The 17,074-nt window shown below is 42.2% G+C and overlaps 1 protein-coding gene across 1 annotated transcript; it reads left to right on the plus strand.

Annotated features, from left to right (window-relative positions):
• The first annotated feature begins 605 nt into the window (after positions 1-605).
• Positions 606-13,758, plus strand: eva1ba (eva-1 homolog Ba (C. elegans)). Its single transcript, XM_029452135.1, has 4 exons — positions 606-893; positions 10,269-10,414; positions 11,907-12,001; positions 12,108-13,758. The coding sequence occupies exons 3-4, from the start codon at positions 11,935-11,937 to the stop codon at positions 12,530-12,532; spliced, it is 492 nt and encodes a 163-aa protein (XP_029307995.1). The 5' UTR covers positions 606-893; positions 10,269-10,414; positions 11,907-11,934; the 3' UTR covers positions 12,533-13,758.
• The last annotated feature ends 3,316 nt before the right edge of the window (positions 13,759-17,074 follow it).

Here is a 17,074-nt window from a genome sequence, read left to right on the forward strand (position 1 = left end):
ATATGTTTATTTGCTTACTTGCCAAGAGTTTTTGAGATGACCAATACCACTCTCACATATCACTAGTAAACATAGAGCAGCAGCTAGCTGGCCTAGCTTAGCTTAAAGACTGGAAACACTCTTAGCTAACCGGCTGCTGGCGCTAGCTTCATATTTAGGCTACTGACGCGAGAGTTGTATCGATCTCCTCGTCTAACTCTTAGCGAGAAAACTAGTGAGAGTTTAAGAAACTATTCCTTTAAGACTTACAAAACAATTGGCTTGCTGTAAAAACATACACAGCTACACATCAGCTATACATTCACAATAGTGTTCATGTGTTGTTCTTCTCTTTCTGTCACACTGAACTGTGCATGGAAAACCTGAGCTAATTTGCCTGGAGTTGCTTTCTGCCTGTTTCCTTAACAACGGAGGAAAACCCCCCACCACCCACCACACACACACACACACACACACACACACACACACACACACACACACGCCTCCCTCCCCTTTTCCCCGAGCTTGCCCTTTTTAGGCTGTTCCTCTTTTTTTTCCATCCAAAAAGGGGGATAGTATGACAGCTTTTCCTGCTTCTTGTGGATTGGAGCGGGGAGAGAGAAAACTCTGTTACTCACTCCGTCTCCAACTTTGAGAGGAAGTTACCACCTCTTCCTCAGACTCTGTACACACACGCTGAGGCAGACACAAACACACACACACACACACACACACACACACACACACACTCTTCAGGACTTGACCACAGCAGCAACAAGGAATCAACTGAAAAAGTCAGGACTGCTTGTAATGCTGTGCTTCTTTCAAAATTTGGAGGGAAACAAAGCTGACATTTGCATTTTGCCTGAAGCTCTCTGGACTGAAGAGGCACGTTACTTGTCATCACAGCCCGGGTGAGTTTGACAGTTTATTTTAGTGTATGACCAGTACCATAGAAACCCCGGTGAACCACAGCTTTCTCTGTCATTTTAACAATTAAGGAACCTTTTCTGTAGTTGAGTGTTTGCAGTTTCAATGCTCTGCATCTCATGTGAACTAAAAGGTTAGTTTGACAGACTTGTTCAGAGGTGCGTGAGGCTGGGAAAACTTCCATGTCCTCTAAACTCTGGTATCTGGTTTCCATCGCAGCAGCTCTAAGTAAGGTGTTACTTCACATAAAATAAGTTCCTTGTGTTATTGTTTATATTTTAAGAAAGTGGTTAAATAGGACAGAAAAGTGAATGAGTTTTGCTATAAGCAGAGTAAGCAGTGACTTTCTTTTAGTAAGTAATAACTATATCTTATTACGGTATATTACTATGCTTTTGTCATTATCATTCGAGGACTAAGCTTTAAATCCACATACATCCAAGCAGTGTCAATAAATCGAAGCGTAGTCCTGCTAAATGTGTTTGTTTTCACTATGTTTTCGATGAACTGCTGCCCAAGAGGAGCTGATGCAGCATTTATAGTTGAGACAGGACAGGACAGCCAGGGTATGCCTTTTCCTGTGCAGCGGTAAATTATTGGCTAACCTTGTGGTGATTAATTAGCTGTCACCTTGCTACAATCAAAGCAAACATCCTGTCGCTTTTTGTGTTTTTCATGAGGCCAGAAAGAGTCGACGTCATATAATCAAAGACAACAGAGGTGGGAGACGTTGCAGGATCTCAAATTTAGGCATGAATAGTGCACACATGGTGCATGTGGCTCTGTTTCTTTTTCAGCTGTTCCACCTCTTTTAAAAAATGTTTTTACATGAACTCATAGAAACATTCATGCAGGACAGCAGTTGACCATATGCTTCAGCTCCCATAGCACTCTCTCTCTCCACTGGACGTTGTGGTTAGCACCTCTTATCAGGGGGAAAGCGAGGTGAGGGAAGAGGGAGGAGATGGGTGGTGGCTGGATAGGGCTGGGTTGCTCTCGGGGGTCTCTTTTGATTGATACAATCTTAGTCGGCTGGCACGATTCAGCTGTGCCTCCTCCAGTCAATAAGATAACCTTCTATAGGATGAGTGTGAATGCTTGGTAACCCCTTCAAGGCCAGCTGGGAAGAGTTGACTTCTGTATGACCTCCATTCACACCAAAAACCCAACCTGACTCACTTATCAGTCGTCCTGTCTTATCTGTCCTGAGGACTGACTCTATTAACCCAGAAGTCAGAGGTCACATTCTGATTTCAGTTGCTTGTCTAAAGTCCCAGGGTACCAATCTGTTTTCAGGGAGGCGATACAGAGGGTTTCCTACACAAAGCTGGGATGAGTCAAGAGAAAAGAACCCCACGTAGACAGCATTACACAGTGACAAGAAATTAACCAAACTCTTTGCTAGAAGAAGGGGTAAAATGTGCTGGTATTTATAACCATTCATAAGAAATATCTCCTTGTAAAGGCAGAGTGATGATGCCATGTTGAAGAACGCCTGGTGTTACATAATGGACTTTGCTCTTGTTGTCTTTTTACATAAAATGCAGTCGCAGGGGACGTTCTCATTTAGTCACATGTAATGAAAACAAGCAGCTCTTTTTAATTTTCACTTTTTAATTTTGAGACCAGCAGTATTATATTAAAAAATGAATTATCTTGTTCACCACAGTAAGGAAATTAGCTTTTAAAGTGTACATTCGGCGATTTAGGTTATACAGTATAATGTGTCTCTTATGTCCCGGTATTACTTGGACACACACACATTTCTGCATCAAGACTTCACTGTTGGCTGGCCAGGTTCTGCATTAGCATAGCTTTGTGCAGAAAGCTAGTGCAAACAGAGCAAATGGAAAAACTCCAACATACATAAATTTAAATGATTTATAATTTCATGTTTACTCCTTTTCCCCAAAAATCTTCAAGGCTAGTTAAACAAGGTATTAGTCACAGTTCAGTTTGCTAGACTGGAGCCCAGTGGCTCACTCACACATCCCAGCAATCTGAGCTTTGACCGAAAAAATAATTATTTTTTAACCAAAATCACACTGACCTGAATTGACCTACGACCTCTCCTGGAGATCATATCGTCACAGTAGAGATGAGTCAGCACTCAAAAGCTAAAGAACAAATATCCATCGCGAACACATTGTGAGGAAAGTTAAATTACTTCAATAATAGATTTCATGGCGCATATTTAGGCGATGACATGCAGCCATTCACCCAGATCAGCTTATCATCAGCTGATCTCTTTGAAGCACTCTTTCCCAGAACAGAGGGGTCCATTCAAACTCTTGGGCTCTTTAAATCTAATTGTTACTGCTGCTCACTGTTTACTATTGAGGATAGTAACTGCTATTTTTTTTAGCCAATGCCTGCTGTAAAGACACCCTGGAGTGTTTTTCATTAACTAGTTTAACGTTACAGCAATGTCTATAATACACTAGGCATGAATATGTAGCAAAAACGTGTCTTTGCTCATTCATCTTCCATCATGCAGCACTCAGTGCACATTAACCACGATCCTCTTTGTTAATCCTCTTCATAAACTCATTGTTCAAATGTGAACGGTGACGTTATGACTCTACATGAAGATGTAAATGACAAAAAGGTATGTTCTGCTTGTTCTTTTGATCTCACTCGCATTAAGTAACCAGGAGGATATTTTAGAGTATGAGAGAAAGGGGAGTTTGATGAATGACTTGTCTCACAAACTGTGTTTAGCAAAGCTCCCATCAATCACTGATGTCTTCCATGGCTCTGGGCTTATTGCTTTCCAGTAGGACACTCTAAGTCAAATGGGTTTTGGCTAAGCTCACACACACACACACACACACACACACACACACACACACACACACACACACACACACACACACACACACACACACACACACACACACATGTGGCCAGACACACACCACAACAATGCACTTGAGCATGCACAGAAGTGGTGGCCTTTTTATTTTTGTTTAAACTGTTTATGATTATTTGGTCAAACAGGGTGCAACAGACTAGAACTCCATCTATTTGGTACATTTGTGTTTTTAAATGATATTCGCCGAAGAGAGATTAAGTTAGTCACCGTCTGGAGGCTGTATTAAATGAATAGAAAAACTTCTAGAATGATTTAATGTCCTAGAAGATCACTAATGACAAAACAGCACTTACTGTAGATCTCTTTTTTGTAGACTGTACTCTTGTTTTGGAACAAAATCTCTCTCCCTAGCCAAGTGAACAACCACCCCATGACATTTCATTCTTCAGCCAGAAAACAACTAATTAAAAAGCATTCGTCTTATCGCTACATGTGATAAGGAAATGTTTAGCTGACATTTCTGTTGGCTCTGCCAATAAGGGCGTATTTACTCATCTCCATGGCAGATTACAATGCTGTTGACGTTATTGTAATGACTACTGGTGGCTAATGTATGTAGAAGCCATACGGGCCTTTTTAAAAAGCAGGCAGCACGTTTACTACCTAAATGTAGTTCTTGTCACAACAACATTTCTGAACCTCCTAAATCTCGTGGAGCCCCACCACACATTCATGAGCTGTATAGAGCGAAGGCAGCGGACCCAATCATACAAAGGGCAAACACGTGTTTTGTGTCACAGAGTAATCCGTAGGGTCCATGTAATTGATACAGTGTGTGGCGTGGGCGCGCTGCTGGATTGTGGACCAGATCGATGAAAAGGGTGAGATCATGGCTCTATTTTTGGAGCTCTGACTTCAGGATGATCTAAAGCCCCCTCTGCTTTAGAGAATCATGAAGGAATGTTCATATGAATCGATTTCTACATACAGGAACACACACACACACACACACACACACACACACACACACACACAGACAACCAGTAACTACCAACACACACACACACACACACACACACACACACACACACACACACACACGGCTGTGGTTCCAATGTGGCTTCCGACTGCCATGAGCACTACTTGCTCTGCTTGATTGGTATCGTGATAATGTCCGTAGGAAGATGGTACATTGGATATCTCCTCTTGATTTACATAGTAAAGCTTTCGGACTCACATCAGGAACACATCTGTGTGCTATTAGCCACTTGCCCTAACCCCCCAGTTCAGTCCCATATCTCCATTACACTCCCATTACCTGCCATGGCTCACAAAATATGTTCTTCACAGGACGAGCGCTGCACTGTGGTTCGCTCTTTATGACGTGAGGATAAACAGGGATTCATTGGGGCAAAGGGTTGCAGTTACTCCTGAGCCAAGCTGGCGTCCCATTGGCACACTGAGTCATGTTGGATTTACAACCCTACCTTTGTTGAAATATGCAGTCAAAAGTCAAATAATAACTTGCCGACAATGCCTGACTGGTTTGATTCTGTTTACTCTTGGAAAAGTTATTTGTCCTTTGAGTGTTCATTGAGTCTATGTCAAATAAAGTGCATGCCCAAAGCCAAAAACATCAACACATGACCAAACAAAGCTTTCTTTCAGCTCTATGTCAACATCTAAACCAAATTCAAGGCGTTTGCATAAGATTGAATCATCTAATAGAACATAAAATGTCAACGTTTGAATGCTGCACAAACAACAGTTGTAGATCTGAATGTATGTCCACTAAAGACCCACTCATTAGGAAAGCTAATAACACTTGGGCAAGTTCTGACTTTGCAATCTGGAGCTGTTTGTCTCATTCATATCAGGATAATGTAATGTCTCCTGAAATACAGTCCAACATATCCCGTTTCAAAGCACTTTCAACCGCATCACACGCTCTTCATCAGCAGAGGAGGATGCAGATCTTAATGTCCTCGTTATTGCGTGACAGTTGAGACTGACAGTTCACGCTTGACCTCGGAAACAGCAGTTGACGAAACAATCGCTTGCTTGCTCTACGCTCGTCTTCATCAGGACAAGTCCCCGTGTTGCACAAGGATGAAAACAGTGTGAGACGGTCGAAAGCTCCGGAACAAACGAGTGAAGTGATCCTGAAATGTGTATCAAGATATGGACAAGAGATTTTTTTTCTTCTGCTTCACATCCCACCTCTGAGTGTTGCTGCTCAAACTTGGCTCCTTTTACAGAATAAAACAAACTCTAAAGTAATTTGCACATACTCTCTGACCCAGGTCTGTTCGAGGTCAACCTCACCTGGTGCTCCACGTCTCTCTCCTGATTGCAACCACATGCCTGTCCTGTTTCCAAATGCAACAGTTTCCCCCTCAGTCAGACACTCTGGCAGGCCTTGACAAGGAGGAAGCAGCACTAACGCTTTGCACAGCTTGAAACCCAAGAGGAAGAAATGCACTCTTAATTTCTCAAGAAATGTTCCTTTGCGACCTTCTTGGATGTGAAGAAAACTCAACAAGAAATGACCTTCATCCTCTGGAGCTTCATGAATGAGATCTCAGATCTCAGTTTGGACAATGTTTCTGTTTACCGAGTGGAAAGTAATCTCCTGCACCTCTTCTGTTTTGGGCAGAGCTTAAAGTTTCATTATGTTTTAGTACTTGGCTTGATTACAGGTGTGTAATAAATCGCATGTAGAGAAATCCAGCAGATGCTTTTGTGATAGAGTTTCAGACTCTTTGGCAGTTTCAAAGGTGGCTGTTAACCTTTCATCAGCTAGTGAAAGAATGTCTTCATCAGTGTGAGCATAACTGAGCCAAGACCGAGCTTTGATTCAGTATATTTATTTAAGGGAAACAAGAATTCAGAATGTGCTCCACAAGCTGAAAATAGTGAATAAATTACACCAGATTGCCTTGTTTGATGCAGTGCATCATTAAGTCCCGGCTGCTTTTCTTCAGTAGCAGCCACAGAATCAAAGCAGGAACGTTTTAATGAACAACGATCAAGAGCAAAGACACCATGTAAGATGCTATAACTCTAACCCTCAGCAGAGAGAGCCTTTGTGGGGACTTAAGTTTAAAAACAATGAAATCTGGCTATTTTCATTCTGTGTTGGTCCCGGGCCGACCATCCGTTGTGCCAGGAATAGTTGCGGCCGCACTGAAATTCGAAGTATTAAAAATATTTTGTTCCCTCTGCGGTTCGACGTGTGTCATTACAATGAAGAAATAACACTGACTCGCTCCCTTGTGTAATCTGAACTTTTGGTCTTCTGTGTATAAATCAAATGTGGCTTGACTCCCTGCGTAAATTCCACTGAAGGGTTATGACTTTGTGGAAGAGAAGCATTGACATTGAAACAAGTAATACTGATGGAGAATCTGCCCTTGTCAGGAGGCAGCTGACGTGTTGGCCAGTTGTGTGGAGACGACAGCTCAGTCATTCTGTCTTAACTTACTTATCTTACACAATAGCAATGATGCTGAAGGAGGGCTTTGACCTGGATGTTGTCCGTGCGGAAAGGGACAAACCCTGTGGGAAGGAAGGGCCATTGTGGTTATCTCTAAGAGGACGACAACACAGATTTTTCACTACATGATAGTTTAAAGTTGTTCTTCCACTCAGCTCCTCAAAGCAAAGCAAAGCAAAACAATGTCAGGAATAGTGTTTGACCTCTTCTTCGGCCACAACACCATAATGTGTTTATGCTGGCGTTTAGTCTGAGCGCTCACTGCTTTGACCAAACATTACCGACTCATCGCTGACTGACAGATTTTTGGAAAGACCTTTATCGTTTGTTCCTCGGGTTATATTTAGTTTTGATTTAATATGAGATAAAGAGATGTAGACATACGTTTCCCACACAATTTAAGCCATGTCAGGAGGGATTAAGAGATTGTTTAATATTCAGCAGCGTGCAAGACTCAGGAAGGGGATGTCTTGGTTTTTGACCTCAGGATATGAGGCCAGGAAAGCCAAATGATAAGACAGGGACAAGAAATAGGACTCCACATTAACGCCACAAGAACTCAGACGTTGTCTGGTTCGGTCAGATCATTGGAAAGTCACATATCAGCTGTTTTATATATTTTGTTTCATGCATTCGACTCTACATATACGATTATTATTTGTAACAAAATAATGAAAGACAGAGAACAGCTTGTGTTAAAGTCCATCATTTATTAGTTCTAACACAGTTGCATTTAAATTCTATTTGAAAAGTGAAGTTTTAAGCAGGTTTTCCACACAATAACACCATATGGTGTGTTGATTTCTTTTTTTTTATATTCTCACTTCTATAGCAGAGCAGTTGGTGTGAATGTCCCCAAAAATTGCAGTTTAGGTCGTGAGAAATGAAGTGAGAAGCTGTGTTTCTTTGTTTCTTTGTTTTTGCCAAAGTGCACGGTCCTATCCAAAGTGATAAAATCAGTTTAATTAGTTTTGTTGCTTTTTTTTTATTAAGCCGTCACGGTTGTCAAAATGTGATACGTAATATTTACCAGGCAGCTAATAACACAATTTAAGTTTGAGTAAAACATGATTAAATTGCGAATGCATGACTTCTTTGCTGTAACAAAGGTTTCATGTTCAAGGCTGTTGGATAAGGAAACATCTGCAATAGAAAAGCAAAATGTGGCACATGGAGAAAATGACTATAGGTTGAGTCATGGGATAGCACATAGCTGGGGAAGGTCTGTTAATAATTTCCATCTTGAGGTAAAACAAGCACAACAAAACAACAGGGTAGGATAATGAGTGTTTGGTCAGGTTTAAACAGGTCTCCAGTTGTCATTAACCACCAGTAACAGATGCCTGAGTGCTGATGAAGCTCATTGTTGCTGCATTCCAGTGTGAGAAGTTACTGTACTGGAGGAGTCCAATCATTACCTTTGACCTTGGCTTGAGGAACAGCTGTAGTAATTTGAGCCGTTCACTTTATTACCCTTGAGACAAAAACAAAATATCTCATTGAAAGGTTCGCCAGCTCTGCTTGGATGATGATGATGAATAGATTCCATTAGTAGGGAGGGATTAGGCTCACTCTGGAGTGACGAGATGAACTTGCTCATAATTGAAAAGAAAGGAAAGAAGGAAGGAAGACAGCACGTCGGTCCGTCCCTACGGTGCACTGCAGAAACAAAAGGCCCATCGTCTGGCTCCCGTGGGGACCGAAGGGGGTGGTCTGGAAAGCACGTTACCATAGTGACAGCTCTGTCACTTAGCCCCAAGCGCTGTCTCGGTCAGGCGCTCTGTAGTGTACATAGTATCTGCCAAGAGTCAGCAAGATCAAAATCTGCCCTGGAAAGCACAGAGGCTCTGTTAAACCAACTACAGCTGGCAGTGGAGCTTTTTCCTAAATAGGCCTACAAGTTAGAAAACTTCACAGCGCAGCATTTTTCACAGCCCTCGATCCCCCACCTGGCATGTAAAGCACTCACCCCCAGCACATTACATGCCTTTTATAGAGTAAAGGAAAGTGATTCTGGGGCTCGTGTTGTAGGATTTCTGGCAGACTGTTGTGCTTTTGGGCTGCGAGAGATGCGAAGGAACTTTTGGCGTAGCAGGGAAAACAGATTGTTGTTGTCATTTCATTTATGTGCCTGGCTCAGAACCATGGTCACATGTGGAGCACAATCAGAACATACAATAATAACAAAATGATGGCACACAGCATGGTTAAATACAACAAATCATATAAGCATTTCACTTTTGGCTTATCTGATTGTAACAACAAAACTCATTTAAATGGATGGAAGGTTTGAATAATACTTTGGCAAATACCTTTCTCTAATTCTTTACGCTTACATTACAATATATGATACTCGTCACCCAAGCGATTTTCATTGCAAAGGTTGCAGATCCTCTGGTTTCTATCCAGCCCATTATCTTCCAATGGCCTCAAGGAATTCTGCTGTTTCTCACGCTAAAGTTAACAACACTAATCTTCACATTAAACTAGTTGGGATGTTTCCCTCCTCATCCCTGCAGCAACAGATAGCATTGTTTAAAAGTCTCCTGAAATCTCCTCACTCTTTGCAGCAATTGTGCATTTTTTTCTCCAATTTTCAAAAGAGAATACAACTATTTTTATGCTGCAGTCCAGTGCAACAAAACTACAACCTCAATAAGAAGTTGAATCAACAAAAACCTGAACATCATAATCGTCCTAAAGGAAGAGTTTGTGGCAGATCTGTTGCATTGGATTGCATTAAACTGTATAGGTGCTCCTAATAAAGCTGTCAGGATGTACATTCCTGTGTTTCTTTTGCAGTCTGTGCATTTTACCCCGTACGGGCTCAAGACAGCACAGTCGAACCAGTGAAAACTGAAAAGGCTGCCTCTCGTCTCCTGCTGGAGCATGTATCCTGCAATAGGCCTGTCGTTGTTTGCATTGCAGACACCTCCCTGAGTTTGGATCTAATGTGGCTTGACGTCTGTGTGTGTGTGTGTGTGTGTGTGTGTGTGTGTGTGTGTGTGTGTGTGTGTGTGTGTGTGTGTGTGTTTGCTCTCTTCTTAGGGTGGCCAAACGAACTGTTTAGCCTGAGGACCAAAGATCACAGGCCCTGATCCAACTGCAAGGGAGAGAAGCGTGATCCTTTTGCATCCATTCTCCATTCCACTATGAGCTCGGACTGAGGACGTGCTTCATAATTTCATTGTGTGGTAAGTTTTATACTTTATCTGCACTACACTGTTTGTTTACTTGTGCTTTTACAGGAGAATGTTTGCTGTGTTTTAAAGTTCATTTGTGAGCCACGTTACGTTTTCATGTGTGTGGTTGTATGCTTGAATTTTTACTAAAAGCTAAACATCATCAAATAAGCATAAAAACGCTGCGTAAATCATGGAAGAATTCACATCATGATATAAATCCAGCACTGAGGTTATCAGTGGGAGCAATTTGGAGGTAAACGCAAACACAAACATGTGGATTGTGCAATTTGAGGACATCCACGTGATCTGTGTGTAGGCATTGTGACATGTGGTTCGACTTAGAGAAAAGTGCGCACACACGTAAGAGTTGGACGGCTTCACAGTTCATCATCATTTTACATGAACAGGGTTTTTTTTGTTTTTTTTCAACAGCCAGCCACAACACAAAGCACATGTTAAAGGGGAATGCTGCTAACATTTAGCTGGAAGCATTAAAGGCACCTCCTTTTTATTTTGAACTGGTCGTTCCTCTGTTGCCATCAACACTCCTATGTGTTTCATGGTGCAACACTGTGATGTCATCAAGTCATGGACGTGGAAAATGTTCACAAAATGGCAAATCACAGGAGAAAAGCCAGAGTCAGCAGGATGTGCTGGGAGGGGAGGGAGGAGGAGGGGAGCTGAGGAAGGTTGACGGTGGAAATACAGAAAGACCCAGCAGCACAACACGACCCCGGTTCGGTAATTCATGCCGGCAAAACCAATAAATGTGTTCTTTCAGATGGGAAACAGGCTTGTTTGCTACTGAGTGAGGAGGTAGCATGAAGGTAACACAGAGGATGTAGATAATTGCTGAAAACAAAAAACACAGACCGCAAAAGAAGAATGAACTTGAACTGTTGTTGTATCTCATCTGGTGCTTGGCTCCACAGGTTTAATTTAAGAAAGACTTCCTTGGGAGTGCTAAGAGTCACGGCCACACACTGGAACGGTTAACAACACAATAGGGTTCCTCAGACTGACAGGATGGAGGACAGACAGCTAACACGTCAGGGACACAAAGTCCAAACAATACGCTTAAGTCAACAACAAACTGCTCTTTTCCTCTGAGCTTCGCAGATTGATCTGGGAGTCCCATCAGGCAGGAAGGAGTCCTTTGCGGCGACTTGGAAAATTGACAGTTGACCTTTTTTATAGAGGGCTGTCATGGTTCTGAGAGAATGGCAGAGGCCGAGTGCCATGTGCCAAATGCGTTATGATCATCCCTACTTTAGGACGACACAGAGGAGCTTTTGTTTGACACTTGGAAGCCTCAACCCACACAGCTGAAGGCTTATAAAGAAGTACCGTGGTCAGTGGGTTTGACATCCAGGCGCTGCACAGAATGTAACACTGGAGGAAGGGTGCTTAGGAGACTTTTACCACCTGGAAGAGCTTTAATATGGTGTCTCGTTGCAATGTACACCAAAGTCAGATCTGTCCTATGTTTGTTGTTTTTCAGGTGTGAAAGAATTTGAGTAAAGATCACCATGGATGTGAAGAAAAAAGAAATGGACCTCCTGAGCAACAGCATAGCTGCATATGCACACATCAAAGGTAATTCACACTGCAACCCAGCACTATACGACATCTCCCCATGTTAGTGAGCTCAAGAAACAACATTTGACCTCTTTGACGTTGTTTATTTTTGTCCTTTCTGCAGCAAACCCAGAGAGCTTCGGCCTTTACTTTGTGCTTGGAGTGTGTTTCGGCCTGGTGCTCACACTCTGCCTCCTGGTCATCCGCATCTCCTGCAAGCCGCGGACCAACGTCGCCCCCTCCACGCCTGAGAAAAAACACTTAAAGGACATCAGCGAAGAGGACGAGGAGAGTGAGGACGATGAAGATGAAGACGGGGACGATGCAGAGGCACCTATCTCCTTGCCGAGTACAGAAATCCCCGTTGGTAATCACACCATCCAATCGAATGGGACACTGAGTGTGAACGTGTTTACTTCAGCTGAGGAGCTGGAACGGGCACAGCGACTGGAGGAGAGGGAACGTATCATACGGGAGATCTGGAGGAATGGCCAGCCTGATATCCTGGGGTCGGGAACTGGGACTATCGGAAGAGTGCATTACTACTAAGATACATGAGGCTTCAAGGGAAACACTGTGAGCTCTGTGAAGGACAGACATAGACCTTTGTGTGGGCCTGATGTCCCTGAAGCCTGTGAGACTTGATACAATGCAACATCTTGGAAACAGGACAGCAGTGATGTGACAATACTCAGCTCTGACAGAGCTCAACTATGTGATATTGCACTTCCCATGTAGCAATGTTATTTTCAACTGACTGCAGGAAATTTAAACCAAGAGGTGTCTTACAGACTGATTATTCCATATGGAAAAGATGCAGTATGAATGTGGGAGCTGGTGGACACTTGAAGTAATCAGTCTTTTTTAAAATGCATGGCGCTTAATGACAAAAATGCACACAACTATAGGTTTATGTATGTAATAAGTAAGTGGAAAATGGAAGCATATAAGCGTATGTACTGTATTTTGCAATGAAGATTTTTTGTTTGCAGGGAGGACAATTGTCCTCTAGACTGATGAGTTTGTGGGGGAAAGAAAACAGTCTCAGGAGTACTGTTAAAGGAAATTACATCGTTTGAAAAAACAGACATATCAATCCATTTGGGAGGGCGGGGGGGCAGATTACACAGGATAATGTAAAGACAATTACAATTGGAGTCTAATTTATTAGTACATTAAATCCATGTCTGTGTTTTCAGGGATAATTCCACCAAAGGAAATTACAGAATTAAAGTATTATGCTGAAAGTATTCGCTGTTGTTTCTCTTCATAATGCTCAGATGTACAGGCCTACCACAGAGCTCATTGAATCTACCTTCAGGCCATGGCTTTATAATCAAAAGAAAGAGAGACAAAGAGAACATTTGCTAATAAGATTAATGGAAAGGTCATTTCTTTTTGTAATTTCTGCTTAATGTTTAATTTCTGGGAGCTTCAAAATGACAGTAAATGTTTTTACAAGGCTTTATTGGAGTCAGACATTAGGGTTGTAAAAGAGAAGATGTTCTGATAACACAGAGAATGGGATAAAAGGGTTATATGAAATTAATGTCCTATTCTTTTTTTAAAAAGGAAAAACAACTTGAAAATGGCGGAAAGTCTGAAAGCCAAGGAGACAACTCGGTCCCGGCTGTAGCCTTCAGTATATCAAGCGCACCTTTTGAGTAAATGCGGTGCTCGCTTCGGACACGTTTACCGACTGAAAGTCCAACCGTGTTACCTGTGTTACCTGTTACTAAAGGGAAGTTATTATGGATTAAAAAAGTGTAAATGCGTCGCTCGTCCCACGTGTCATGGTCATGGTCATGTCCGCTCACACACAACTTCTTCCTGTTGACACCTCGTGACCGCAGCGCCTCACTCAGGTACGTGCTCGCTGGTAATTGTATCGTGAACGAGCTCTGTTGCTGTTAATCACGCCACAACTTTGATCCAGACTGATGTCTCAACAAACTGTTTGATAGAATACCATGCAAATGTGTAATTTACAGACATTCATGACCTCTTAAAGGGTTCATTCTACTTACGTTGTCCCCTGACCACCATGAGGTTGATTTTTTTGGGTAAACTCTGATGAATTGCCATGAAATTAGGTACAGATCGCCTATTCAAGGATCCATGATAATACATTTCTTTCTTCTCGACTTTCTTGGCTCCACCAGCAGGTCAACTTCTTCACTTATCCACTGAAACATGTCCACTGGAGAGATTGGCACAGCCATCCCTGTGTACCAGAGGATGCATCCTAATGACTTTAGTGATCCCTCTCACTTTTCCACCAGTAGCTTAACATTTCTGGGTCCAAGTGAAATTTCAGGACAATTATTGGAGGAATTTCTGCAGCATGAATTGCAGTACATTCCCCTGTCTTTTCATCAGTCAGCATTTAGATTTTTAGATTTTTAGATTTGCAACCAAATAGCCAAACATGCAAAACTATAGACATTCCCATCAGCCTCAGCTGTACTTTGAGTTAAGTGCTAAACAGCATAGCAACTGGCTAAACTAAGATAGTAGATGGTGCAAAACGTCAGGATTGGCTGACATTTAACTCAAAGTACAAAGCATGTAATTGCTAGCAAGGAAATGAACTTTAAGCTTTCTTAAGTTGTCTCTCTAACTTCTGCTTTTATGCTGTTTTTAAATGTGTCAGCAGGCTGAGTTTGCTCTTATGCCGCTAACACTGTGTGTGAAGTCTTCTCTAAAGCCGCTGAAATGTGCCGTTTGTTCATTCCTGCTCTAATGCTTTTGATAACTAGGCTACATGTGCCGTGTGTTGGCATTGGTAGTAATTGTGAATAAGTGCATGTTTCTTCCTGTTGTGGCTGAGTTAATTTCTCCTCTTGTTTGCCGTGTCCATTATGATGCTTTGATGCTTTTTATAGGAGCTCACGGTCTATTGGTTTCGTGGCATGTTTCCTTTTATGCTGCTGCCATTGTTTTTGCAGGGCTGCTTCTGGCTTGTACATTGGCTTCTGGTGTGTAAACGTATTGCACATATGCACACAGCCTGTTTACATAATGATTTAACTGTAATATTTGTTTCATGAGAAACGCAGCGTGGCTTTTGTCATATTCACATTTTCTTCATACTTGTTTATGTGACAGCTTTCTGCTTCTGTGCTGCTGCTGCTGCTGCTTCCACAGTGACATCAGCTCTCCTCCAGTGTACTGATGGTGATCTGCTGCTGGGCAATGGTGCGACATAACGTTTAATAAGAAGAGCCATCTCAGTTTTCTAGATTGTATATTCCCCGATTGGAGGTGCTTTGACCTCACAGGAACCAGGAGCTCAGTAGATGGTGTATTATATTCGCTGTATGTGGCGTCTGCTTTTTCTGGCCAATATCAACTCCACATTCACAAACTCAATCTGTTCCACATCAGTTGGATGATTGTTTGGCTGCCAATAAAGACTCACAGAACATTGATGAATTGTCCACACTGGGTGAATGTTTGTACTTGACATTATCGCAATCTTCAGTGGTTTTGGAGATTTTAGAAGTTGTGAAAGTTGTGAATTCTTGGCACGTTAATAAAGCTACACAAAAAGGAAAATAGACTTCATCAGTGCATGGCATGCACGTGTCCACATTCTTTCTGCAGGGCCAACCTGAAATGAGAAACTTCAGTCTCACGTCCTTTGTGCTGCGAGGCTGGTGTAGCGTTGCGTGGAGGAAGTCTTGGTTTGAGAAGGAGGCAGGCCAAGAACTTCCGCTAGACTCGTCCTCAAAGTACAGACTGTGCTGGAGGAGCAGACAGAAGGTGTGCCTTGGGGCCCGCACTGAAGTGTTCTCTGATGAGCTCTCGGAAAAGCCTCTCATGTGGTCCACAGGGTTTCAGAAATCAGTGGCGTTGATGGCGCGGACTCTTTGAGGTGGCTCTGTAATTATATTTGTATAAAGCTCTTGTGAATGGCGTCTACCTCCAAAATAATACAACCCTGAAATATTCATATATCACTACAGCCACAATTCAATATTTAGAATAGAGTATCTTTTTTCATTTTACGGGATGTAATCGAGTCGCACATGTAATTAGAAGTAGCCTTATGCTAATTATAGTTATGAAACAATACATCAATACAATTTAAGTGAACGTCAACATGAGGGAAAAGCCGCTAATCTAAACCACAACACAGCGTGGGAAATGTCTCTGAAAGAGCAACATAGACTGTCTTTTGTGGATAATATTACAGATAATAACATCTATGGCTGCAGTGAACCACTGCTTTTATTAATAACATTTTATTGAGTCTAATTGCACAAAACAATATGATTATGAAAAGCCTTTTTAATGTGTGGCAGATGTACCGCCATTTCCCACGAGATCATGCATATGATTTGTTTCTCCATCTGTCCGGCTCCTTTCTTTGACAGAGGCGAGCTGTTCTTCATCAGCTCCTCTTTCTCGATTTCTAATTTTAACTCCGACCTCTGAGCTCCAAAATGCTCCAGCTCTCAACACTCAGTTTTCAGTACTTCCATCTTACTTGTCCTAAATTCCTCTTATATTACGACGCACTCAGTCAAATGTTCATATTATATTTGATAGGACGTCCCGTAGTGTAAGCAGCACCCGTCATCACTCATATTATTTGACATTTTTAAGGTCTCTCAGTGAAAAAAGTCATATCTTCCCTTGTGTTTGCAGGAATTTGCAGAGTTCATATCTTGCACAATGTCAGCATTATCAACTGTTTTGTATTGCGTGCGCCCTCAATGACCGTTATTCAACACAGTTTTTAAAAATAGTACGTTCCCATGAAAGTTTTCCGAAGCACCCGGTCCCCGATGAGCTCCAGATGTCGTCCAGATGTGCAACAGTGGGGCAGCGCTCTAAGACAGGAGCAAACCACCACCGCCACCATTTGGAGCCAACAAACCAAATCAATACGCTTTACTCTGAAGATGGCTTGATCCAAATATGGTCGCGTTATATAGCTCTGTGGTTGGGGAGGGGGGGGGGCAAAGAATGTCTCGTTAATTCTCTTCCCACGTTCTCTACCTCCATCACGATGACTCACTATGTTCACAGTGAGTCAGTTTTTCTCTGAGTGACACGGGATGCCTTTTCCACTTAAACTGCAGA

This window comes from Cottoperca gobio, chromosome 16, assembly GCF_900634415.1.
Source record: "Cottoperca gobio chromosome 16, fCotGob3.1, whole genome shotgun sequence".
NCBI classification, from domain to species: Eukaryota; Metazoa; Chordata; class Actinopteri; order Perciformes; family Bovichtidae; genus Cottoperca; species Cottoperca gobio.